This window comes from Lagenorhynchus albirostris, chromosome 7 (genome assembly GCF_949774975.1).
Source record: "Lagenorhynchus albirostris chromosome 7, mLagAlb1.1, whole genome shotgun sequence".
Classification (NCBI taxonomy): Eukaryota; Metazoa; Chordata; class Mammalia; order Artiodactyla; family Delphinidae; genus Lagenorhynchus; species Lagenorhynchus albirostris.
In genome coordinates this window covers 20697761-20723827 of record NC_083101.1, presented here as the reverse complement: position 1 = coordinate 20723827, position 26067 = coordinate 20697761, and the positions used below count along the sequence as shown (strand labels likewise).

General features: G+C 44.5%; 1 protein-coding gene across 1 annotated transcript; it reads right to left on the bottom strand.

Annotated features, from left to right (window-relative positions):
- Positions 1–146: 146 nt before the first annotated feature.
- WDR31 (WD repeat domain 31) lies at positions 147–18775 on the bottom strand. Its single transcript, XM_060153688.1, has 12 exons — positions 18683–18775; positions 18042–18147; positions 15234–15330; positions 8523–8663; positions 7947–8079; positions 6463–6537; positions 5602–5746; positions 5398–5498; positions 4142–4209; positions 3030–3171; positions 1297–1459; positions 147–154 (listed from the first exon to the last, which is right to left on the bottom strand). The coding sequence occupies exons 4-12, from the start codon at positions 8633–8635 to the stop codon at positions 147–149; spliced, it is 948 nt and encodes a 315-aa protein (XP_060009671.1). The 5' UTR covers positions 8636–8663; positions 15234–15330; positions 18042–18147; positions 18683–18775.
- Between the last annotated feature and the right edge of the window lie 7292 nt (positions 18776–26067).

Below are 26067 nucleotides of genomic sequence, written 5' to 3'. Positions count from 1 at the left end.
CACCTGGAAGTACGTTGGACAACTGGGGCCTCACTGCAAGGCCTGTTAAAATGCTACCCTCAGACCCCTGCCCAGAGAACAAAGCATGGGTCAGCGCAGAGAAAACAGATAAGAACACTGATCTTCAGCTGCTGGCTCCCTGGGGTCTAGCTCCCTTCAGGACAAAGGATGATGGGGGAGCTGAAGGGCGGCCTGAGGCTGCCAGCTGACCCAGTCTCCTCCATTTGCATCTTGCAGGCTCTGCTCGTCTAAGAGCTACACTTTCATGCCTAGCAGGCAGGGCAGTGCTTGCACACCTGGTTCTCCCTGGCTCAGGTTTTTGATTCCTGCATCTAGAACAGCTGCTCTCCCCCTCCTCCCACAACTCCACGGGAGGGTACAGCCAGGCTGCACTCGCTGTGAGCCACTAGACGTGATCCCACACCTGGCTTGTGAGCCACTAGACGTGATCCCGTACCTTTTCTCTGAGGGAGCGACCCTATCCTCCCCTGCTGGGAGCTGAGTTTCTGGGAGATGACTGTCAAAGGGATGTGGCTTGAGGTTCTCTAAATTAATGTTATCCCTGTGTGTGGCAGAAGCCAGTGTCCAGGACAGAAGAGCACTGAGGCAGTGGGGTGCTGGTAAACTGGCTTTTTGGAAGGAAAAGAAAAACTACCTTCATTCATAGCGTTTGCCAGTTTTCATGGTGTAAATACTCCCACCACGACCGTATTAAATATTCCTGAATATTTAACAATCAGCCAGTAGGAGCTGGTTCTGCCGCACCACTGCATGGAGGACTCTGGGCAGCTTGTTCCCTAAACATCTTTTTCTCTGGTGCTTTGAAGTGTCACTGCCTTACTGCGATCCCAAACCTTGGCTGCAGAGTCAAGAGAGGGCAGAGTCTTTCTGAGACTATCCTTACCCCACCTCATGCCCTCTGAGTTAAGGGTCTCATTTTCGTCCTCGAGGATGAATTTTAAAATGGCAATTCTCATTCTCTTTTCCAGACATTTTGAGCATCACAAGTTAAAACCAGATGAGGAACTTCAGGTAGAAAGAATAAAAGAATCAAAATACATTTGAGCTCTCAGGAATGAATCTGTACAACAAGATACCAGGGGTTACATGGTGACAGCTCCTAGCAGAGATTGGACAAAGATTCTGGCCTCTTGGTGTCATCTCTTAACCACTATGGGACTGGACAGTGGCAGGACATGGGTGGCTTTGTATATGCTGAGCTATGGAAGAAAGAGTTTTAAGGAAGCCTGTAGGACTTCATGTATCTTTGAGAAGCATTAACAGCAGTCTCCTTACCTCCGCTGTCTTGGTTCCAGATCTTCACCTTGCAGTCATGCGATGAGGTAGCAATCATAGGCATCAAGGCTAATGCTCTTGGTAGAAAGACACAGGATGCTACAGTCTGGAAGTGCCCCTTGTACTCACAGATTCTGTTCTGCGTCTGCCTTAGGTCCCACAACTGCAAAGTAATGACAGAGGCTGGCTCACACGTACGTATTTCCCCAGCATTAGACATGCTTCATTCACTGATATCCTCTCCCCGGCGTCTCATGATGCACCTATTCCCTCCACTTACCTCCTCATAGACACCCTTATCTTCATCCATCCCATCCACACACCCAAGCATCCAGCCATGCGGTGACTATTTCAGCAACAACTATGCCTCAAACAACCCAGGTTACGGATGTGCCAGAGGGTTGTTGCCTTCATTATTATCATCATGGTTAGTGAAAGCTCCAAGGCCTGTAGCACGACGGGACAGAATGGGGTTCTTCTATGACAGCTCAAGAGCTGCCTTATAACAGCCTCTTGGCATCTGTGGGTCCTGTGGGGCCCCATAGTTAGGAGCACCTTCTCATAAGTAAATACAGGTGCAGACCTTCCGATGTAATGCCTAGACACTGAATCTTGGTATAAGAAGACTAGATTCTATAACTAGGGAGACGATAGTCCTGCCAGCCCACTCTTGTTGATACAAATCAGACCACACCTGGAGAATAATGCTCACAGACAAGAGCAGATGGAATTGTGCCCCCAAAATAATGAAATCACTGGACACCATGTCATCCAAGGAACAGTTATAAGAGCTGGAAATGCTTAGCCTGGAGAAGAGATGCTACATCAATAGCCTGGGATTCAACACCTCAACCTACCATTTACTAGTGTGGTCTTGTACAAGAGATTTCAACTTGCCGTGCCTCTATTTCCTCATCTGTAAAATGGGAATTATAATAATACCTAACTCACAAGGTTGTTTTAAGGATTAAATGAGATAATGCACTATAAGGTGCTCAGCCCAGTGCCTTGCACATAGTAAGTGTCCAATAAAATGGGAACTGTAATTGTCCTATTTGGATTATAGATAAGCCTTTAAACTGATATCTCACAATTAGAAATACAAGGTGCTGGGAATTCCCTGGCGGTCTAGTGGTTAGGACTCTGTGCTTTCACTGCTGAGGGCACGGATTTGATCCCTGGTCGGGGAACTAAGATCCTGCAAGCTGTGTGGTGCAACCAAAAAAAAAGAAAGAAAGAAAGAAAGAAAGAAAGAAATCCAAGGTACTTCGGAGGAGCCTAGGCAATCAATCCCGAAATTAACTGCAAGGAAAGGTATATGGGTTAGGGATGGGATGGGCCCTCAACCAACACTAGAGCTCCAAACTTCCCGAAGAGCTTGAACTCCTTTACTGTGACCACACGTACAGTGGGAACACACTTGGTTCTTCAAACAGTCCCTCCCCTTTCTAAGCTCTGTTGGGAGTAGGGACATTAACAGGCTGGTTCTGTATTTAATGCCTTCCTATCTTGACTTTCATCACATTCCTCTTTTCTGCGACCAATGCAGAGAGCTTAGGCAATGGTGGTTCCTTGAAAGAAGTGTCTGGAATGCAAAGGATCACTGACAGTATGCACTTGGAATAGGCCTGAGACATTAGTAGAGCCTGCCTGTGTAGCCCAGTACAGGCAGGAAGCCAGAGGAAGTCATTTCTCATCAGCAACCAAACACCTGGAACCTTGCAGTCTCTCACCGTGGCTTCACAGCCTTCGCCTCCAAAGCCGCTGCTGCAGGAGATACACTTGTGTCCATCCTCACTGACCTCGCAGTAGGTCTGGATGTGCTGCTTTGCGGGAAATACATGAGCTACCTGCAGCCCCCGACTGTCCCATAATCTGAAAGAAATTACAGCAGGGAATGGGTTTATAGTAAATGTGCTGAAAGGCACCTGTAACAACTTGTTAACGGCAAAGTCTTGGCTCTTTGCCGCCTTGGCCAGTCAGAATGGAACGCCGTGATTTACCTAAAAACAGCAACGTGAACCAGATCAATCTCAGAGACTCCAAAGCTGGCAGGAAATAACCAAACTGAATGACATCTGAGTTCTTTCTATTCTGAGATCTAATTAACAGGAATTTAGACCAAGTATCTTAATTGTACAAGTTAATTTGTTAATTTGGTCCTTTGGGATACTACTTTCAACAGACAAGAGAATATTTCTGTGTCTGCGATTTAAAACAAATTTTTAAAGATACTTATCATGATGGAGAGGAGCAGTCATCATTCCAGAATCAGATACAGAAGATTTATAGGTCTTGGCCAACCTGAGCCATGGGGTCTACTGGGACTGTTTTGTTTTGCCTCTTGTCTCATTTTTACCTCTTTATCTCCTTCCTCCCATTCTCTAAGTAGAATCTCTTCTGAGATCCAAAGTTTCTGGTCATGCTTTCTAGTCTAAGAAGGGTTTACTTCACCTGACTTGCCTGATGGTGATTCTGACCCTACTTCCACAGGGAGGGCTTCACCAGAGGGCTGAGTGATTGAGAACATATGGAGCCAAGCAAGGGCTGCTTGAGGGGCGGGACGAGTGAGTGACTGACTCTGAGGTTACTCTGAACACGTCTCCACAGTGGGGGCTGGCAGAATCAGCTGCTTGGAAACCGGTCAGAACAAGATGACCTCCTGCCACTCAACCTCTAACCACATGATCCATGATCCACCCAAATCAGAGAGACCCCAGCACTGGCGAGGGGCAGAGGGGTGGAAGGAGAAGCAATGTGGAGAAGCAGAGTAGGAACAGGTTATGTAAGCATGGGAGCCACAAACCTTCACCAGAAACACTTTCTTGCTGCTTAGTAAGCCCACCTGATGGTTTTATCTTCAGAGGTCTGGAGTATATAAGGTTCTCTGGGGACCCAGCACAGGTGAGTGACCTGGAAGAGGCAAAATTTTCAAAACTTCTCCATACCATGTCATTCCTCTGCTGTAATTCCTGTAAATCTCGCTAAATAGCATCTCTGCCATCATTTCTCAAAGATGTCGAACCTAGCACATCTGACTTAGAGGGATTTTATGTTTTGCAGATTCCCACCAGTCATGCGCGACCTGCAGTTCCTAGGTTATCAGCAGCAATGGAAGCAGCTGGGCCAGTTGTGAGCCCCAAAATGCATGCAGGCACTCTTAGAGTGCCTGAAACCCAAACACCGCTGGCTGGGTTACACCTAAGGAGAGCAGCCCCTGTTCTAAAGTGAGATCAACGAAACCCTAGCTTGAGGCCTCACAGGGTTCAGGAAGGGTGTTCTTGTTTTGCTTTATCCCTGCAGCCCCTGCTGGACAGACATGAAACAGTTTTCAGAACAACCCAGGGTAACACGATTTTCTTTTCTTCCAGAAACCTGCACAAGTATGGAGGGGCACAGGGCAAGCACATGTTTCCATGGGCAGTTGTCTTCAAAACTGGAAAAGATGACTATGACTGACATTGACAACCACTAAAGGACATTACCACGTGAGGTGATATAATTCTCCCCATTGTATAAATGAAGACACTGAGACTCTAAGTAAGTTTCTTGGGGTAGCACACCTAAAAAGTAAGGAATCCATGATTTGAATCCAGGTATGACTGACCCCAAAGGCTGTGGAGTTGATATACCAGTTTGCTACAGAAAACACTGGTCTTCATAAGCAGAGCAAATTACACATACAGCAAAAGGTCATGCTTATTTCTCTGCATAATGTTACATATACAGAACACACAATCAGCATAAACCGTGAGCTCCTGGAGCCCAGGGACTGTGCCCTGGGTCACTACCCCTGCTTCTGGCACAGTATCTGGTCCACAGAAGATATGGAATAACTATGTTTTGAAGGAATAAGTGAGGACACCATTTAAAACTCCAATATAAACTAGTGGAGTTGTTCTCTGGGGTGGAAGAACTTAAGAGATCATCTAATCCGATAACCCTGAGAGGCCGGGGTCTAACAGAGAGTTGGGGGGTGAGCAGTAATTAGGACCCAGTCCTCTAGTGCCTGGTCATGTGTCTCCTGATCTCTTTCCCAGGCCCTTCCTCACCCCATGCTCCCTCCTGCTGCCCTGCTCTGTACCAAGTTTGAGTTCATACCAGGTTCCTGGAGACTGATGCTCTCTCCGCACACTGTCCGGTCCCCACATCCCACAGAAGGAGGGTGTTGTCACGAGAGCCAGTGCATAGCTGTGATGTGTCTTTGGAAACAGTGGCAAGAAGACGGTCCATGAGATAGGCCTGGAACAGGGCTTTTCAGAAAGTACAACGGTGTTGGGAAGAGATCGGCTAGCTTTACCTTACCTGGACTCACAGCCAATCCAGTGACCACCATGCTGTGGCCGGAGAACTGCTGCCTTGGTTGCGAGGAGCCTTGCAAGTCCCACATCATGACCATCTTGTCGCGAGAGGCACTGAAGAACTGGCCTGATTTGTAAATACAAGCTATCTGCTCAAGAAAAAAAAGCTCCAGTGTGTTTGTTTCATTGGACTTGAAAATGGGAAAAAGAGCTGGAGATAAGAGCGCTAGAGCCTGGAGTTCTTTCTCAGGCTGGTTCCAAATGCACTGTACCTGGTAGGTAAGTATATTCTGTGCTGTGTGATGGTCGCTGATGCCTAGTTTCATTATGATGGAGTTTGCTTGTGAATTTTTAGTTCATTTATGTGGACTTCAGATAGGCGAGTTATATAAATTGACATTACCATTTTCACTGGAAGCTCAGTCTACTATGTAATGCTCTTTAACAAATTAATTTTTATTTAACTGTTGTTGGCTTTTTAAACATTTCCCCAGCTAGGCTAAAAGGTTCCTGAGCATGGGGAGTTTGTCATTTCCCTAGCTATAGTAAACACTCAGTAAGCCTTCAATACAAGACCCTGTTAGGCTAGGATAGGTCAGGGAGAGTTAATCTCAGCCTTCTCTATTTCCCACTCGGGCTATGAAGGGCTTAATAATGAAACAAAAATTTAGTCTCCTATACCCGTAACAATAGCTAGTGAATGGTTTGCTTTGCTTTTCCTGGAGTAGGGCTTCACACCGTCAAATGAAGCCCCAGCATTTTTCCTTAACACTGAATATTCAATCACTCTTACTACCTAGAGCTATTAGACATTCCTTTATTCAATTCCAAATTCCCTCCATGATAATAATCATATGACAATTACCTTTGTGATTTCACGCTCATGTCCTTTCAACCTTTTCACCACATTTCCAGTTCTCCAGTTATAGGCCACAACTGTCTGCAGAGAGTCATTAGAATATTTTAGTTGAACTGAAACAACAAGCCTTTACCTCATTCTCTACCTAATTTCTCCCTATCAAGGTTTTATTGTTGCTCGGTCCTTATGCCCCCCTACTTTGAGTTCTTCTGTCTCTCCCCAAGCCACTGGGCCACTCCTCTGAACCTTACTGATGGGCTTGGGATAACACTCCCCTGGGGGAACTGATTTAGGTTGAGGTTCTTCGGGTTGTAGATCCTGAAGGAAAATCTACATGGGATTAGATTTTTTCCCCTAAAACTGTATCATACTTTTTCTTTTTTCTCAAATTTACCATCTTAATCATTTTTAGGTGTACAGTTCAGTAGTGTTAAAAGTATAGTCACATTGTTGTGAAACAGATCCTTTTTTTTAATTTCAAAATATCTCATCCATATCCCATCTGCCAGAGAGAATCATTGTTAAAATTTCCTTCCATCCTTTTTCCAGGTACATACTTTTCTATTTTATTGTATTTCTCCCCCTAAACAGGATTTCAGAGCATTCTCTGGCCCAGTCTCTGTAGTTCATTGCTAGGGAATAAGGAGCGTGTTAGCACTTGACCTAATTAAATCCCAGTTTATTAATCTGCAAAACAGAGGATAACCCTTCCTCTATCTACCCCTCACAGGTGAGGATCATATATATAAAATTTCATACGTCTAAGATGATATAGATGTTAAGACAAAATGCTGCTAATTAAATGGTGATATCATCAATTTTTAGATGCATCCCGATTTCAGAGGTGTTAAAATGCAGAAATGTGCATCTTAGAATCAAGGAAATACAGTATGAAAATGGAATTTGAAGATTCTAAATGGCTACCGAAAATTAGAGGCATTATTTATCACAAAATAATCAACGTTTTTGCCAGCAAGAGCCTAGATCTGAGTGCTACAATAGATCCAAATATGAGGGAGAGAAAGCAAAGAGATTTAGTGACAATGGGAGGAATCACGATGCACACCAAAGTAGACATTTTGGCAGAAGAGAGGCATAAAAGAGACTAGAAGTTTCCTTTTGCTGCTATAACTCCTGTGTCTGCAGGTAGGTTACAAATGGACGGGCTGGAATAAGGATACTTGTCATTCATAAAAATCATGTGGGTGGTCTGGCAGAGTACCAAGCGTCTTACCATTCAGTCCTCGCAACGGTCCTGTGCAGTTGGCATTACTATCCCCACTTAATAGATAAGGAGACTGAAGCTCAAGAGAATTAAAAGACTTGCCCAAAGTAATACAAAGTTGCAGAGCAGGAATTTAAACCCAGTCTTTCTAACTCTAAAGCCCATATTTTTAACACTACTCAACGTTGCTGCTAGAAATGCAGGGTTCCCTTCCGTTCCCTTCTCTGCAATAAGCTGGTTCCCTGGGAAGCACTGCACACCCCACCTTATCTTTTCCTCCGGAGACACAGAGGTCTGAGTTCAGAGCAGCAACAACAGAGACGGTATCCACGTGGGCTGGGCTATACTCTTGAAAAGCTTTAGTTTGAGTTCTCTCGTCTCTAAATCCATCGGGCCTGCTAAAGAGAGGATGGAAAATGAGGGGCCCAATGGTATAGGGTGCACAGTGGAGCAAGGGGAAGAAGAGTGTGGGTTATGGTAGGAATTCAGGCCAGGCTGAGGAGAAAGATAGAAAAGGAGTAGAGAAAGGAGACATGCTGACATCACCAGAAATGGTATTATTAACTCTGTAAATGCTCAGAATGAGTGAATGACTGGAATCTGATAAAGGAAGAAGCCCAGAGTCTTTGCTCACTCTAGAGATGATTCCCAAAGATGTAGGGCCCCTCTCTCTGTGGCTGCAGACACTACCTACTAAGATGTTTCTTATCCAAAAGGAAACAGACCAAACTGACTGTTCAGGGAAGGTCATCAGTGATGGCTCTGGGCCTTCTCTTTCTTTAGGGGAGAATTGTAATGCGGCGTAAAACTTGGGATCCCACTCAAGGGAGGGCTGCTGTACCTGTATTTATAATTGCTGTATTTGAGTTTGCTCTGCAGTTTCCCCATCACTGCACAGAACCTGCATGAGACCTTCTGGGGACGAGCTCGTTTCAGATGGCACCCGAATAGCATCCCACGTGGCTGCTGGAAGTTGTGTTCCCTGTTTAGTAAAAAGAAGAATACACACTGTTAACTGTGTTAGGCACAATAATGGTAGGTAGTATGGTTATGTAAAAATCCTTTTTTTGAAAAAGACAAACTGTAGGTATTTGCTTTCCTCCTTTTTCTGCCTCACTCTTATGGCCCTGGGAATGCATCCTCCAATACAGCATTAGCAGATAAACAAAAGCAAAAACAAAACTAATTTTGAAAATATTAAGATGTTCCCCAGTAAGTCAAACATAGAATTATTATGCGATCCAACAATTCTACTCCTGGGGATATAGCCCAACGAATTGAAAACAGGTGTTCGAACCAAAATTTATACATGTATGTTCATAGCAGCGCTGTTCACGATAGCCAAAAGGGGAAAACAACCCAAATATCCATCAACAGATAAATGAATAAACAAAATGAGGTTTATACCCACAATGAATATTATTCAGCCATAAAAAGGAATGAAGTACTGGGAATTCCCGGCAGTCCAGTGGTTAGGACTCTGCGCTTTCACTGCCAAGGGCCCAGGTTCAATCCCTGGTAGGGGAACTAAGATCCTGCAAGCTGCGTGGCCCAGTGGAAAAAAAAAAAAAAGGAATGAGGTACTGATACATAGTATAACACGATGAACCTTGAAAACATAATACTAAGCAAAAGAAGCCAGTCACAAAACGCCACATATTGTATGAATCCATCTCTATGCAATACCCATAATCAGCAAATCTATAGAGACAGAAAGCAGATCAGTGGTTGCCAAGGGATGGGGTAATGGGGAATGGCTACTTAATAGGTACAAAGTTGCCTTGGGGCAATGAAAATGTTCTGGAACTAGACAGTGGTGATGGTTGCATAATGTTGTCTATGTACTAAATAATAATAATAAATAATAATAAATTGTATGCTATGTAAATATATTCTGCCATAATAAAATAAATACTAAGAGTGTGTATTTGGAAATAATGAGGGGGTTCCCTGGTGACCTAGTGGTTAGGATTCGGGCTTTCACTGCTGTGTCCCGGGTTCAATCCCTGGTCAGGGAACTGAGATCCTGCAAGCCACGAGGTGTGGCCAAAAAAAAGAGAGGGAGAGAGAATAATTTACACCAGTAATAAAGCTTCTTGAAAAAGAGCCTTAGTTATTCTAAAAGGCTATATAACCTTCCTAGCTTGCCGGATTGCTATTAAATAATTTCACTGTGACACTTCTCTAAATCAGTGTGCCAGGGTCATGAGGTTATGCTGTAGTAAGAATGAGATGTGGGAGACGGTGACACTAAATGAGACAATACAGCTGATGACCTGACCAGCAGTTCTCAAAGTGTGGTCTCAGGACTGCTGGGGATTCCTGAGACCTTTCAGGGAGTCTGTGAGATACTCCTTTTTCCGATACTCCTTTTTCCAACTATGTCTCTGTGTGAGGCCTGATTTTCTTCTTATACTATAACCCAAACAACATACTGCAATAGATTGAATGCAGAAGCAGATATGAGACTCCAACTGTCTTCTGTTTAAGCCAAACAGTAAAGAGATTTGCAAAAATGTAAAACAATACCACTCTCTTCCAACCAAGATTTTTTGTGTTTTCAAAAGTATGTTTATTTTTCGTAAAATTGTTATTTATGTTTACATGCAATAGTTTTATTTTTTAATGAGTTAATATGTAACTATTTTTAAAATATCTCAGTTTTAATGTCAAAAGGAGGTGGCAGAGTAGAATCCAATCTACAAGTTATATAAACAAAGGCTGTTTGAGGTCCTCAGTAATTTTTAAGAGTGCAAGGAAGTCCTGAGGCCAAAAACTTTGAGAGCCACTGGCGTAGAAATTAAATAATGTCAATAATGGATGATACACTATATTCAAATAAAAAGAATTATTAAATGTTTTCTAGATTTACTTGCATCACCCCCAACAACTAACAAGGTGAGAACTAAAGAGAAAGAGAGATACTCACGCATACACTCATTCAGGAAACACCCCCTAAGCACCTAATTTGTGCAGGTCCTACCTATACTGGTTGCTGGTGAAACAGAGAAAAAAAAGAGACCAGAAGATGTGGCCAGTGTGGACATCTGCTAGGACTGAAGGTACGTGACTAGGACCTAATCTCAGCTACTCTGGGTAATGTTCCTCTGCAACTAGCTGTCCCCTGAGATGCCAGAGGGTGGAGGTGGGAGAACCCAGGCCCCATCTCTTCTGGGGCTCTGCTTAAAGAAATTCTAGGAGATGAGTCTCTTATGGGCATGACCAGCCTACCTAGTTCTAGGAAGAACAGTCTACAGGCAGAAACAGCAGCTAAAACTCACCAAGTATTCTCCATCACATCATTACCTTTTTTTTTTTTTGGCCGCATGGCATGTAGGATCTTAGTTCCCCAACTAGGGATTGAACCTGGGCCCCCTGCAGTGGAAGCTCAGAGTCTTAACCACTGGACCACCAGGGAAGTCCCATATCATTCCCTTTAAAAACCACAGCTTTCCACAGTATGGAGGTTCCTCAAAAAACTAAAAATAGTATGATCCTGCAACCCCACTCCTGGGCATATATCCAGAGAAAACTATCATTCGAAAAGATACATGCACACCAATGTTCATAGCAGCACTGTTTACAACAGCCAAGACATGGAAACAACTTAAATGTCTATCAATGGATGAATGGATAAAGAAGATGTGGTACATATATATAATGGAAAACTACTCAGCCATAAAAAAGAATGAAATATTGCCATTAGCAGCAACATGGATGCAACTAGAGATTATCATACTAAGTGAAGTAAGTCAGAAAGAGAAAGTGATACCATATGATATCACTTATACATGGAATCTAAAATATGACACAAATGAACTTATCTACGAAACAGAAACAGACTCACAGACATACAGAACAGACTTGCAGTTGCCAAGGAGCGGGCGGAGGCAGTGTGTGTGTGAGGGATGGATCGGAAATTTGAGATTAGCAGATGCAAGCTATAATATATAGAATGGATAAACAGCACGGTCCTACTGTATAGCACAGGGAACTATATTCAATATCCTGTGATAAACCATAATGAAAAAAATATGAAAAAGAATGTATATATATGTATAACTGAATCACTTTACTGTATAGCAGAAATTAACACAACATTGTAAATCAACTATACTTCAATAAAATAGATTAAAAAAAAAACACACTTAAAACAAAAAACCCACCACAGTTTTCCAGAAGAATTTCAGCCTACATTTGAAAGTTGCCAGAATTGACCTCCTGACAAGAATAGGTAACCAGTGAGAAATGGAATATTTCCTGCCATATCAGTAAACAAAGGATGTCACAGTCATCAGCGATTGAAGCCACAGCCTATGGTGAACTGGTAAGCCCAGAGGAAACTCGGGATATGAAAACACAGGATACTGGCCCCAGTATCCTGCATATCAAAGGAGTGATTTCAGGGGCTTCCCTGGTGGTCCAGTGGTAAAGAATCCACCTTACAATGCAGGGGACACGGGTCCTGGTTGGGGAACTAAGATCTCACATGCGGCGGGGCAACTAAGCCCACGTGCCACAACTACTGAGCTCTTGTGCCTCAACTAGAGAGCCTGCATGCCCCAAACTACAGAGCCCATGTGCCCTGGCGTCTGCGTGCCACAGCTAAAGAAGAGAAAACCCACATACCACAACTAGTGACAAGCCCGCCTGAGGCAGGAGATAGATGGGCTCCAGGCTAGACATTTACAACTGGCCTCCTGTTCACACTTCCTGGGGTGAGAAGAAGATGGGCTCCAGGCCAGACATTCATTACCAGCCCCATTTACATTTCCTGAGGCAAAAGACAAATGGGCTCCGGACTACACACTTATGACCGGACTCCTGACTACATTTCGAGATCTGCACCTCAATATAAAAACCAGCAACAGAAATAGGGTAAATCACCAGACATTGGACATTTTTATGGCAGGGACAGAGTAGGACTAAACCCTGTTAAAAGATCAAGAGATCATCCTTAGGGCATGGAAAACATTGCACATGTGCAGAAAGCCTCCTTGGTGGTCAAAAAAGTTGGGGGGCTTCCCTGGTGGCTCAGAATGGTTAAGAATCCGCCTGCCAATGCAGGGGACACGGGTTTGAGCCCTGATCTGGGAAGATCCCACATGCCACGGAGCAACTAAGCCCGTGAGCCACAACTACTGAGCCTGAGCTCTAGAGGCCGTGAGCCACAACTACTGAGCCCGTATGCCACAACTACAGAAGCCCGTGCACCTAGAGCCCGTGATCCACAACAAGAGAATCCACCGCAATGAGAAGCCTGCGCACCAAAACAAAGAGTAGCCCTGGCTCGCCGCAACTAGAGAAAGCCTGCACACAGCAATGAAGACCAAAAAATTTAAAAAATTTTAAAAAGGAGGGGGCACCACCCCATAATATGTGATGTAATATGTGATGCTAAGGCTGTCCCATAGGCCTCTGGGCTGTAATCCATCTTGGAAAAACGTTGCGCACACATGTTGTAGAGACTTTTAAGGCAGGTCACGTGTGGAAAAAGAAACCAGATAATTGGCCAAAGGTAAACAAAGACCCGGAAGAATTGCCCTATATAAATGACCTAACCACCTCTTTACTGCGCTCCTCATTAGGGAGGATGCCCACACCCTTTCTCTCCGGGTGTGCGTCTCTGCCTTGCTTCTATCTTAACAAACTTTCTCTGTGTGATCTCCCACTTGTTGCTGTGCTATGTCTCTAACGATAAACTTTGTACCTGTTTTTACAGTTTTGCCTCCGTGAGAAATGTATTTTTTACTGGGGGCAAGAGCCAGGGGGTGTGGTGGCTGGGATTCCTGGTTTTCATCCAGGTTACCCAGGTTCAGTTCCTGGGCAGGGAATTAAGATCTCGCTTCACACCACCACTCACTGCTGCCTCTCTGAGATCAGGCGCACCACAATGAAGAGCTGGTGCGCCCCAACGAAAGATCCCGCATGCCCCAACGATGATCCCGCATGCCGCAACTAAGACCCGACGCAGCCAAAAATAAATAAAATACATAAATAAATAATAAATAAATCTTCAAAAAAAAAAAGAGTGATTTCAGTGAGCCCAGACTCTTGCATCTTCCCATACCTAGAAAAGCCCTAAATTCCTTAACTTGACATATATGGTTTTCTTTAATTAACAGTAATCTTTTGATGTTCCCGACTACCTGCCCTTTGTTGCAAAACTCCTATATATCCTAGCTCCCCCCTCGACTCCTCGGAGCAGTTCTCTCAGGGCTACTTGGGATGCTGCCTCCCGAGTTGAAGTCCTAAAAATTCCTGCCGAATAAAATATAACTCTCAACTTTTAGGTTGTAAATATTTTTTAAGTTGACACCAGTGTAGAAGCAAATGCAGTGGAAAGAACACTGTGAGTGGCATCAGGAGCCCTGGGCTCTAGCCCCAGCCCTGCTTCATCTCACTGTGTGTCCTTGAGCTCCTCTATCCTCCCCTCTGTGCCCCAGCCTCCTCATCTATAAATGAGGACACCAGATTAAATGATTTTTAGTAGACTATATGCTCCATAAGAGGAAGGACTCTCATATTCTTCTCTGTACTTCAAGTGGCTTGCACAGTGTGACAAACACATTTGTTGTGAAATAGCGAACCTAAGGTCCCTTCTAGTTCAGACATTGTAGGATTCTCTATAACAAGCACAAGCATCGGCAGACAGGGCAGAGGGTCCTCAGAGGAACGGAACCAGACATAATTTCTTTGACGTAAGAGAAGCCATTTTAGGCCTCAGCCATTTTGTGATCTAAGCCTGGCCACAAGGCTTTTGCTCTTGACCAGGTCAGGGAGATAATAAATCAGTTGTAAAGACTCCCAGTTCTGTTTTGAAGGTAAAGGTTAGCCTGAGGCACATTCTTGAGCTATTTTACAGGATCCAAAACCCCCTCAAGCACTCAACCCCAAGACTCACTGGAACTTAAGGAATGATGGTGCTGACCTTTGCTAACCCTGATGACTTCAACCAACTAGAGCTGAAACTCTGTCAGCCTTTGCCCCAATTCTAGGCTGAATTCTCCTCTGCTCAAGCCCCTTATGAATATGCATACACCACCTGAGCCCTTTCATAAATATGCATGCACCCTTATCGTAAAACTTCCCCAGTTTTGCTGTTCGGAGAGACACTGTTTTGGGAAATATCCCTGGTGTTCTTGCTGCAAGTACTAAATCCTTCCTTCTCTCCAAGCTCTTTGGCTTGGTTGTGTCTTTTGGCTTGACACCCACCAAGAGGGGAATCCAGTTTTTCAGGTAACACAAATATGCCCACAGGAAAATTTTCAGGATAGTTTTCAAAAAGCTTGGAATGTTGTATTGTTTGTAGTTAGACAGAGGTTGCAGGGCTTCCTATCTGCCAACCTAACCCATTTTTCAACCCTGTCATCAAACTAAGGACAGATGGCATCCATAGATCTAGGTCACTGGAAACTGCATATGCTATAAATGGATTGGCTCTGCTTAAAACTGATTGGATTCTTAGCTGGTATCTTCTGAGAGCCATACTTCCATCTGAAGTGTATTCATGGGACATTCTAAGGAAAAGAAAACCTTTAGAATTACTTACCCCCAAACCAGTAGGATCTTCTCGGTGAGCTGCTGTATTCAATACTTTTGTAAAGTTTATCCTTTGGAAAATAGTCCAGGCAGCCACTTCCTAATCTCTGTAATTAGTGAAAAGACACTTAAATTAATCTCTTCTCTAAGCATATGTTTGCACTGAAAGGAGATTTACAAGGTAAATAAGAGATTGTTAATTAAAGAGATTAAGTGTATTTTCCCTCACAAAGGAAGAGCTATTTTGCAAAATTCCAAGATTTTATAACTGCACATTTCCAATAATTAGGGAAACTATACCATAATGTTAATTATACAACTATTTTTAAAATATGCAAAATAGGATATATTTAAATTCATCATTAAATATTTTAATTTTACCCATAGTACTTCTGTTCATCAAAAATCTTCAGAGGTGACTGCTTACTTCAGAGCTTTCTGTTTTTGTGAGAAAGGCAATTTTTCCTGTTTAAAATAATACTTTATTAAGATGAATCATAGAATTTGAGATGGAAGTGCTTTTCAAAATCATCACATGTAAACTCTTTATTTAAAGATCTGGAGAAAGTGGGCAGAAACATCATTTGCTCAAAATTCTAACTAGGTAGACTTCCTGATTTCTGCCCAGAATTTCCATTATCAACATCTACAAAGAAGAAACACAGTTTTATTGCATTTTAACAACTCTATTTTGATGTGGACCATTTTTTTTAAGCCTTTATTGAATTTGTTACAATATTACTTCTGTTTTTATGTTTTGTTTTTTTGGCCCCGAGGTATGTGGGATCTTAGTTCCCCAACCAGGGATCAAACCCACACCCCCTGCGCTGGAAGCAGGTTGTCTTAACTACTGGACCACCAGGGAAGTCCCAACAACTGTATTTTAAGAATTCAAATAGGGACTTCCCTGGTGGTGCAGTGGTTAAGAATCTGCCTGCCAATGCAGGGGGCAAGGGTTCGAGCCCTGGTCCAGGAAGATCCCACATGCCGCGGAGCAACTAAGCCCATGCGCCACACCTACTGAGGCTGTGCTCTAGAGTCTGTGAACCACAACTACTGAAGCCTGCGCTAACCCCATGCGCCACAACTACTGAGGCTGTGCTCTAGAGTCTGTGAACCACAACTACTGAAGCCCGCGCGCCGAGAGCAGAGAGCCTGTGCTCCGCAACGAGACGCCCCCGCAATGAGAAGCCCGCGCACCGCAACAAATAGTAGCCCCCGCTCTCTGCAACTAGAGAAAGCCCCCCACGCGCAGCAACAAAGACCCAATGCAGCCAAAAATAAATAAATACATAAATTTATTTAAAAAAAGAATTCAAATAAATTCTAATTATTGTTTGATAGCATGGCTTATTCTCATAATTTAGAGCAGCATAGAGTAGTCAGAATAATATTTAATTAGGTGCATTAGCCTTGAAATGAGGCCTAGGTTTGAATTACAGTTATACTGTGGCCTAGGGCAAGTTGCTGAACCTCTCTAAGTCTCAGTTTCCTATGTGTAAAATGGGATAATAACTATCATTGGGCTTCTGTGAAGATTAAAAATAGCACTTAAAGGACTGTTTAAGCGCTTTATATTTAACTCATTTAATCTATTCCACAAGCCTCTTAGATACATGTTGTTACTCTCCTCATCTTGCAGATGAGAAAAGTCAGGTACAGAGATGTTAGGTAACTTGCCCAAGTTTACAAATAAATTGCAAATAAGTGCCGGAGCTGAAACCTGAATCCAGGCATTCACACTCCAGAGGCTTTGCTCCCTACCAGCATACTATACTGCATCTCTGCAAAAGCTAGTGCATTCTAAACTCTTGGTTCAACCTGGCAGACTGTTAGGAACAAATGATGACTACTAGCATGATTACTAGATTAACAGTGATAGCAATGCTGAAAGCAGCAATTTCATGCTTATTAATTCTACTCTTAATACACATATATTAAATTTACATTACAAATATACACAGAGAACATATGCAAGTGGAAATGAGTCTGGAGGATATTAAACTGAAGCCAATGATGTCTCCTGACCAGAGTGACTGATTACTCTAAGGCTAAGAGTTCATTATGTTAGATATTATATAGCAAGGCAATTTAAAACCTTGAGAACAAAATATAGGTACTTGAATAATGTCCATGTTGTAATTTATTATGAGTAGACTAAGAAATGAAAATACTGTTCAGTTACCTGCCATGGTTTATATTGTGAACATGCACTATACTTGAGAGGAGGGATAATGTCTTGTTCGTTTTTTGTATTTGCACTTTAAGCATAGCCTGGGAAAACAGATGCAAGGCAAATATCTCTTGAATGAATGAATGAATGAAATACTAAGGTGGGAGAGTCTGCTTGGCAAGAAGCTTTTTAAGGACCCAACAACATGAAGTCCTTTAAAACTCTCCAACAACAGATCCTTCAGGCGGTTACCCTGCCCTGTCCCCGATATCAGGCCTGGAAAGGCTACAGAGAACTTGGGAAACCCTGCAATTCAATATGGCTCTCAATGTCCTTGTTGGTTCCAAGGTGGAATCAGGCCTAAATCTCTAAATCTGAATCCCAGGACCCATTTCTGCCCCAATTTGCTTTTCAAAGGCTTTGAGATACTCAGTGGTCACTATTTTTTTTTTGGCCGCACCGCGCCGCATGCGGGATCTTAGTTCCCCGACGAGGGATCCAACCCGTGCCTCCTGCAGTGGAAGCTCGGAGTCAACCACTGGACCACCAGGGAAGTCCCTCAGTGGTCACTCTAAACATAACTCTTAGAACACTCTTTTAACTCTCCAGTACAACATTCCTTGATATATTCCAGAATATACCCACCTGTCATTTTCCATGAAGAAACTGGGACTCAGAGTCATGAGTTGCTAAAGGTCACACAGGGGCGAAGATGGGGTACTGGACCTTATTCAGCTGGACTCCTGGTCCACTGTTCATGTAAATGATGATTTCATATCTCCCTCCCTCTCCCCACATCTCCCTCTGCACACATCTAAACTACACTCTGGAAGACCAAGGAATCTAAACCAAAGCTCAAACAGAAACAAAACCAGAAGCAAGTGGGAAACGGTCTGATTTGACCCACTAATGGTACAGAGGCTCAGAGAATAACAGCGTCTTGCCCAAAGTCAGTCAGGGAATCAGTACTAGATCAGAACTCCCAAGGTTGCCCCAAGTTTTGGGGACAACCTGTGCGCAGTCTTTCCTTTCTGGCTGTTCAGATCACAAATGCCCCTCGCCCTCTCTAAGCGTATGGCCAAAGCTTATTTTTGATGGGAGTCGGGGGTAAGAGTGGGTGGAGGGGTGTTTGCCCAAGACTGGATGTAACGCCACCCAACGCAAGGCCGGACCTGGGAACCCGCTCCCCTCTTCGGCCAGGCAAGAGGCTTCGGCTCAGAGAGAGCGACGGCTCCCACCTCCCCTCCCGCCAGCTGCGCCTTTTCCTCCCGCCTCGGGCTCCATACCCTCCGGCCGGCCGGTCGGGCTGGAAGCTGAGGCCGACGGAGGACGCCGAGCCGGAGGGCATCCGCAGCCTCCAAGGTCCACAGCCTCCCGCGCCTCCGCCCTTAGCAACAAGCCGCGCGTCGCTAGGGCTGGAGTTCTGGCGAAAACCCTCCGGGCGCCCTCGCCGGCCGCCGAATCGCCGTTCCTCTCGCCTGACGTCTCCCGGGGTCGAGCCGAGAGCGCCCCGCCCTGCCTTCTTACTGCAACAGTGCGTGGACGAGGTTCCAGAGAATAGGATCGATGTGCCCAAGACCGCGCTGCCAGAGAATCTATATAATCCAAGGAAAGAGGATATCACTGTAATAGCCACGGAGAAAGCACTTAATAAATGTCCTCTTTTAACTTATTCTTCATCCAGATAGAGATGTTGCTTTATTTCTTTGGCGTTTTCCCTGATACCACCCAGGCAGAGATCCCTCTTTGTACACTTCCCCGGGTCTCCCACGTCCCTATTCCATTCATTCTTTCGTTCATAAAACCTTTATAGCCCATCACCATAGCAAAGAGACCCCGCAGTACTTCTTGAGGTCCAATGGGAAGACAGTTCCGGAAACTGACAGCAGCTACAAGACAAAGTTTTTGTAGTTGCAGTCGAATTGCTTCTAGACTAGAGTCTATTCATCTCTGTATTCCTAGTACAGAGAACAGGGTTTGCTAAGGGCTTGTTGAATGTTTGTTGAATGAATGAACAAATGAATAAATGAATGAATGAATGAATGGCAAGGACCTTAGCCAACATTTCTTTCACACCCTAACAGGTGCCTCCTGCAGTGTTGATCTCCCAGCAGAACTGTCTTCAATGACGACTTGTGCAGTTTCTGAAAGTTAGGTGTCTGTGGGAGTGGAGGTTGGGATGGTGAGGGAAATGTACCTTCACAGAATGTCAGGGCTGGCCATGGCGTCTATCATCCAACCCAGAGAGGGAATCCCCTCCACAGCCTCCCCATCAGGGTTCCTCTAGCCCCTGTTGATGCTGCCTCAGTGTTGATGCATTCATTACTTTATTAGTCAGTGACCTGTTGTTAGCAGACCTCCCGCCTGACAGGAGCTGTTGCCACTTGCAACACTGATCTAGTTCAGAGCTGAGGGCTCTCCCTAGAAACTCAATAACAACCTGGCAATCAGGAAAGACTGATTGCTTTGCCCTGCGCTAGGCTCAGTGCAGCCACAGAGTTGACTTACCAGATCCCTGCCGGAAATATGCTCTGGGGATGCAGCCCCTCTGGAAGATGCTTTAGGCTTAAGGCACCTGAGACTCCCAAACTGGTATCTCTAGCCAGACTCCTCCTTAGATCTGCATATACACCTGCCTCCTGCCCATCTCCACCTAGCTGTCTAAAGGACACTTCTCCTTGACATGACTCACACTGGAAACATTATCTTCCCCCCAAACCTGTTCTTCCTCTTTTCTCTCTGAGTACTGGGCACCACCATTCATCAATCACGCAAGCCAAGGATCTAAGAGTCATTTGTAACTTCACCCTCTCCTCTTTGTTCCAGAACAAACCCCAAGACCTCTCAATTCTGACTCCAAAATATCCTAAAAACAAAAATCTCTCCACTTCTCTCTATCCACCGCCCTGGTTCAGGCCAACATCACCCCAGCGTGTAATGGATCTAAATGGCCACAAATTTGTTGTAGCTTCTCCTATCAGAGCTGGCCTTGTAACTTCTTTTGACCAATATAATGTGGTGGAAGTGACATTGTGTTACTTTTGAATTTAAGCCTCGAAAGTTCTAGTAGTTTCTGCTCTCACCTTGGAACACTGCCGCCATGGGAAGAAGCCCAGGCAAGCCTGTTTAAGACACATGGCCTGACCAATAGGTAGCACCGAATGCCAGACATATGGCATTTTAGACCATCCAGCCCCAGTTGAGCAATCAGATGACTGCGACCCCAGGAGTAACCATCAGAAAAACAGCCCAGCTGAGCTCAGCCCAGCCCAATTTGCCAACCCACAGAAACGTGAGCAAATAAACAGTTGCCATTTTAAGCCGCTATCCTTGGGATGGTTTCTTATACACAACAGATAGCTAATATCCAAATTCCTTCATTAGGTCTATAAGGTTTGGTATATACCTTTTGAGCCTCATCTTCCACCTCTACCACCCATACTATATGCTGTGATGGTCGAAACTGCTTGCAGCTCCTTGGCTCTTCAGCTGTCACCTGTGAATCCTTGCATAGTTGTTCCCTCTGCCTAGGGCTCCTTACTTCCCTCACCTATCTCTGCCTAACTATTTATCCTCAGCTTACAGGCCATCTCCCTCTCTACCCTCAAGTCTTGCCTACCATTCCTGTCTTCCTCCAGACTGAGTTGGCCATCTTTCCTTTCGTGCTTACAAAGACCACACAGTTTCCCCAGCCTAGCATAATTTCTCATTTGCTTGTTTTTCTCACTGACTGGGAGTTCTGTGTGGGCAGTGACTGATTGATTACACCTGAATCTATTGCTGGTGTCTAACCCGGGGTCTAGCACAGCGCTGCAATAAAACATTCCAAGATGATGTCAGTGCCCTGTATCTGCACTGTCCAGTACCTGGCCCCAAGCCACCTGTGGCTACTGAGCACCTGAAATGTGGCTAGTGCAACTGAAGAACTGGTTTTTAAGTTGTATTCAATTTTAACTTTAAGTAGCCATATGTGGCTAGTGGCTATGGTATTGGACAGCGCAGTTCTAACACATAGTAGATGCTCATTGAGTCTTTTTGGCATGATTGTATTCTTTTCTTCTCTTCCTTTTTTTTTTTTCTTTTTAAACAACCACTTCTGGTCATTACGTTCACTTCTCACCCTCCAAATACTGATGCATATGAGGATGGATGTGATCCTCTATGATGTTAAGATTTCTTTCCCCTGGTTGTATTTTTTTTCTTTCTTTTTTTAATCATTGAGTATTTCTGAATAAAAAATGAAAGAGAGGGACAGTCATGGACAGCCGATTAGGACACAGATGGAACACTGTGGGTGTAAGCAACATAAGCTCACGTACCCCCTCCTTCCCCTACACCTTTCATCCCCTCAGCTTAACTCTACCCGTGCCTCTAACTCTGCCTTGTATAAATATAATCCTAGTTCTCGGCTTTTTACTGCCTGAGCTGGTTATTCTCTCCTGGACTTGCCCAGTTTGATATCGTCTCTCCTCTGAAGTGGGCTGGTCCTGAGAGCCTTCCGGAGACAAGATCTGGTCTCATCCAGTCCCTTCTGGATCTGCTCTGGCCAGAGCAGAGAGGACTCTCTCTCCTCAGGGGCCTGGACTTCACCACATGTGGTCTGAGGCTGTCTGCACTGGCAGCCTGCCGAGTCCCTCTTAAAGGTGACAGCTGAGGCTGGTTGTGCTGTGAATACATCACAGGAGAAAAGAAGTCACAGTGTTGAGAGTCTTTTTGCCACTGCTGGAAACCATGCAGACCCCAGTCAGATGATTTCCAGCCCTGACACCAGAGACACGCAGGCAGTCAAGTGCTGGGTCTGCCATTAAAGAGCAGGCCTGCGGGAGAGTAAAGGCCGGGAGTTGTCCTTTCCAACAGACTTTCCCAAATGTTCACTACTAAAAAGTTAAAAAAAAAAAAGACCAAAACCAAATGTCATAAGCAAGTGAAAAGTCATATTATAGAGCAGAATGTACAGATAATCCCAATTTAAAAAAAATAAATACGTTCCAGACTTCCCTGGTGGTGCAGTGGATAGGAATCCGCCTGCCAATGCAGGGGACACGGGGTTCGATCCATGGTCCAGGAAGATCTCACATGCAGCAGAGCAACTAAGCCCGTGCGCCACAACTACTGAGCCTGAGCTCTAGAGCCTGTGAGCCACAACTACTGAGCCCACTGCTGCAACTACTGAAGACTGTGCGCCTGGAGCCCATGCTCTGCAACAAGAGAAGCCACCGCAAGGAGAAGCCCGCGCACTGCAAAGAAGAGTAGTCCCTGCTCACCACAACTAGAGAAAGCCCACTCACAGCAACGAAGACCCAATGCAGCCCAAAATTAAATAAATAAATAAATACTTTCCCACCTATGTCATGTAGTAGGAGCTAATGAATATTTTATCATGTGTGAGGATCTGTAAATATACTGGTAGCACCGTTTCAGAATGTAAATTGTGTACGGTTCTTTGGTGAGGGGAGAGAGCAGAGTTCATGGTATAAAAGGAAATTTTGCCCTTGCTTGTCCCTCTGTATGGAAAGCTCCTTCCCCAGATATTCTCACAGTTTGCTTGCTGTCTTTATCTAGGGCACAGTTCCAGTGCCACACCTTCAAGAGAGCTCCTCCATCATCCTTTCTAGATCAGCACCTCCGTCAAGCCCTCCTTCCTATATCACGTGAGTCTTTTTCGTAGCTCTTATCACTTAACAACATTATATTACATATCCATGTGTTTTATTTGTCCTGGAGAGTAGACTTTGTTCTTCTTTACTATTGTATCCTCAGTGTCTTAAATATGGCCTGGCACATAGGTAGATGTGCAATAAATCTGTTGAATGACTAAAATGTAACAAAGGTGTCCATTCTTCTCTGTCCCCTGCTCACTGTGTCCTGTCTAGGCAAGCCCTAAAGTTCAAATTCAGCCCACCCTCTCCCACCAAGGCTCCAGAGGTCACCTTAAAGTAGTAGCTTTCAAACATTTTTGATCATGACCCTCAGTATGAAATATATATTCAATCCCCAGTGCTCACTGAAACAACCAAAAAACCCTTACTATGAGCAATGTTTTCTGCTTCCTTTCATTCTTTTCTTTCCTTTCTTTCTTCTTCTTTCTTTCTTTCTTTCTTTCTTGCTTGCTTGCTTGCTTTCTTCCTTCCTTCCTTCCTTCCTCCCTTCTTTCTCTTTCTCTCTTTCTCCCTTTCTTTTTCTCTTTTTTTAAAAATAAATTTATTTATATTTTATTTTTGGCTGCGTTGGTTCTTCATTGCAGCGAGTGGAGGCTACTCTTCGTTGCAGTGCGCAGGCTTCTTATTGCGGTGGCTTCTCTTGTTGCAGAGCACGGGTTCTAGGCGTGCGGGCTTCAGTAGTTGTGGCGTGCCGGCTCAGTAGTTGTGGCTCATGGGCTCTAGAGCGCAGGCTCAGTAGTTGTGGCGCACGGGGTTAGTTGCTCCGCAGCACGTGGGATCTTCCCGGACCAGGGCTCAAACCCAAGTGCCCTGCATTGGCAGGCGGATTCTTAACCACTGTGCCACCAGGGCAGTCCTCTTTTTTTTTCTTTCTTGTCTCCACCGTCTTAGGGCAGTTGTTTCTAGGAGCAGCCAGAGGGCACATTTGTAGCCTAGTCTCAGCACAACTGCCACAAATGCAGATTCCTGGGTCCATGACAGACTTGTGAATGAGAATCTTACTGGGAAGTCTGTATGCTTAACTACCCCTCTCCCCTGACCACTCCAGGTGATTCTGAAGTCTGATGAAGCTTGAGAGCCACCACTTGGGAGTTTATGAGTATCCTGAGGCTTCCCATGGGGACATATGTTGGGCACACAATGTGTTGGATACACATTAAGGGAAGGGGCTGATCTTCCAGTTCTGGTCTAACTCAGCCCCTGAGTGCTGGAACACATGATTCTAATTTTATGAAAGTAAATCCATTCCCACCTAAGCCCCTTTCACTGTCTAGTCCCTCTGCCTGGGAGCACTTCTGGGGATTTTGTCCCTGCTTTCCTGCCTCCAGTCCTCCTAGGGCTACCACAGCTCTAAGGCCACACCCAATGAAGGGGCCCCACTTTCCCCAAGGACCTTAACCCCTTCTTCTCCCCCTGCTCTCCCCAGTCTCTTTTCCCTCCACACAAAATCACCTTCTGTTTTATGTTTAATAGCCCTCTGCTGCTTCGGCCCTTAGAATAACAACAAAAAATTCTAGCCACAATGTCTATGGTGGCTCATTTCCATCTCCATCCCCAGATGAGGGCAACACTGTTACAAGGACTTCACCCTTCCACTGGGATGCACTAGAAACTTCTTTTCATGCCAGGAACACTGCACCCCCTTAGCTGAAGAATCTTACACAATTTTCATCCTGAAAACTTGCTACAAGTATATTTACAGATCCTTACATGTATAATAAAACTTTTATTAGCCCCTAGGATATGCCATACACCCAAGCTAAGCACTTTGCAGATAAGAGCCCATTTAATTCTTGAAGCAGCTGTCAGGGATAGATACTATTATCACCCCCAATTTAGAGATGAGGAAACTGAGGCACTAAATAATCTGACCAAGTTCCCATAACTGTAAGTGGTGTAGATCTGGGGCTGAAGCTGTAGGCGCTGAGAGAAGGGAAGGATTCTCTTCTCTTTGTAGAGCTGTCGCTTAGAGGGGCCTCGGGGTTGAGGTGCCTGAGCCCCAACATGCAGCAGGATGTAGTGATGTGTTTCTTTAGCATTTCATTCTTACAAGTGTCCAGTTTCTGAACTCAGAATACCCTCTGTCACCCGAGGCCTGGCCCCTTCTCCCTTTGGCTGAGTTCTCTCCTCAGCCCTCTGCCAAGACCTCCTAAAGTGGAGGTTGGGGGCTGGGGAGCTGCACTCTCCCTGTATACCCAGGCAGACTGGTCTGGATCCCTCGCAAAGGGTTCTTTCTGGCTTTAGATTCCTTTATCAAATCCTAAGAAAAAAAGCCCCAGGACAGCTCAGGTATTATTAGCAGTAGTTCCTTCTGGGGATGGGTTTTTCATCCATGTGCTTATTTGCACATTCTATTTTCTTCGGTAAAGATGCATTACTTTTTTCAATACTAGTTAAAATTTTTTTTCAAATTAAGAAAACTAGGATGTAAATACTTTGGGGAAATCAGCCTAACACAGATGTTCCTCCTTGGGCCTTGATATGCAATTTAAAAAGTATGAATCACATTACCACAAGTCAAACTGCCTGAGTTCCAATCACACTACTACCAAATAGTAACTGTGACCACCACCACCCCCCCCCGCCCCCGGCAAGATCCTAATCCTCATAAAAATGGGGATCGTAGTAGTACTTTCCTTGTACTATTAGCAGACTCTTAGCACTTGCAGCCACTGTCTGAGCTCCAGATACTGTTTTGTGTTTTAGTTCATTTAATCCTCAGCACAAGTCTGTGAGGTAGTTACCCACATAATGCCCGTTTTGCAAGTGAGACACTGGAGGGTACTGAGCCAGTAAGCAGCTAAATGGGATTTGAGCTTACACAGTCTGACACCAGAACCTACCTTTAAACAACTTGTTTAAAGTTGCCTGTCAAAAGGAGCTGTTGTATTACATGATGGAATGCTTGTAAAGCGCTTAGCAAAATCCTGGCACTTAATAAGTGCTCAATTAATAGTGCTCAGTTTCCTACAATCACATAATATTTTGTGTTTTATGTTTATTATAAAACA

Coding starts and splice junctions, on each gene's coding strand:
- WDR31 (XM_060153688.1), bottom strand. CDS start 8,635: ATGCTATTCGGGTGCCATCTGAAACGAGCTCGTCCCCAGAAGGTCTCA. Junction 5,499..5,601: donor TGGATTGGCTGTGAGTCCAG/GTAAGGTAAAGC, acceptor CTGTTTCCAAAG/ACACATCACAGCTATGCACT. Junction 3,172..4,141: donor TCTGAAGATAAAACCATCAG/GTGGGCTTACTA, acceptor AATTTCTTTCAG/ATTATGGGACAGTCGGGGGC.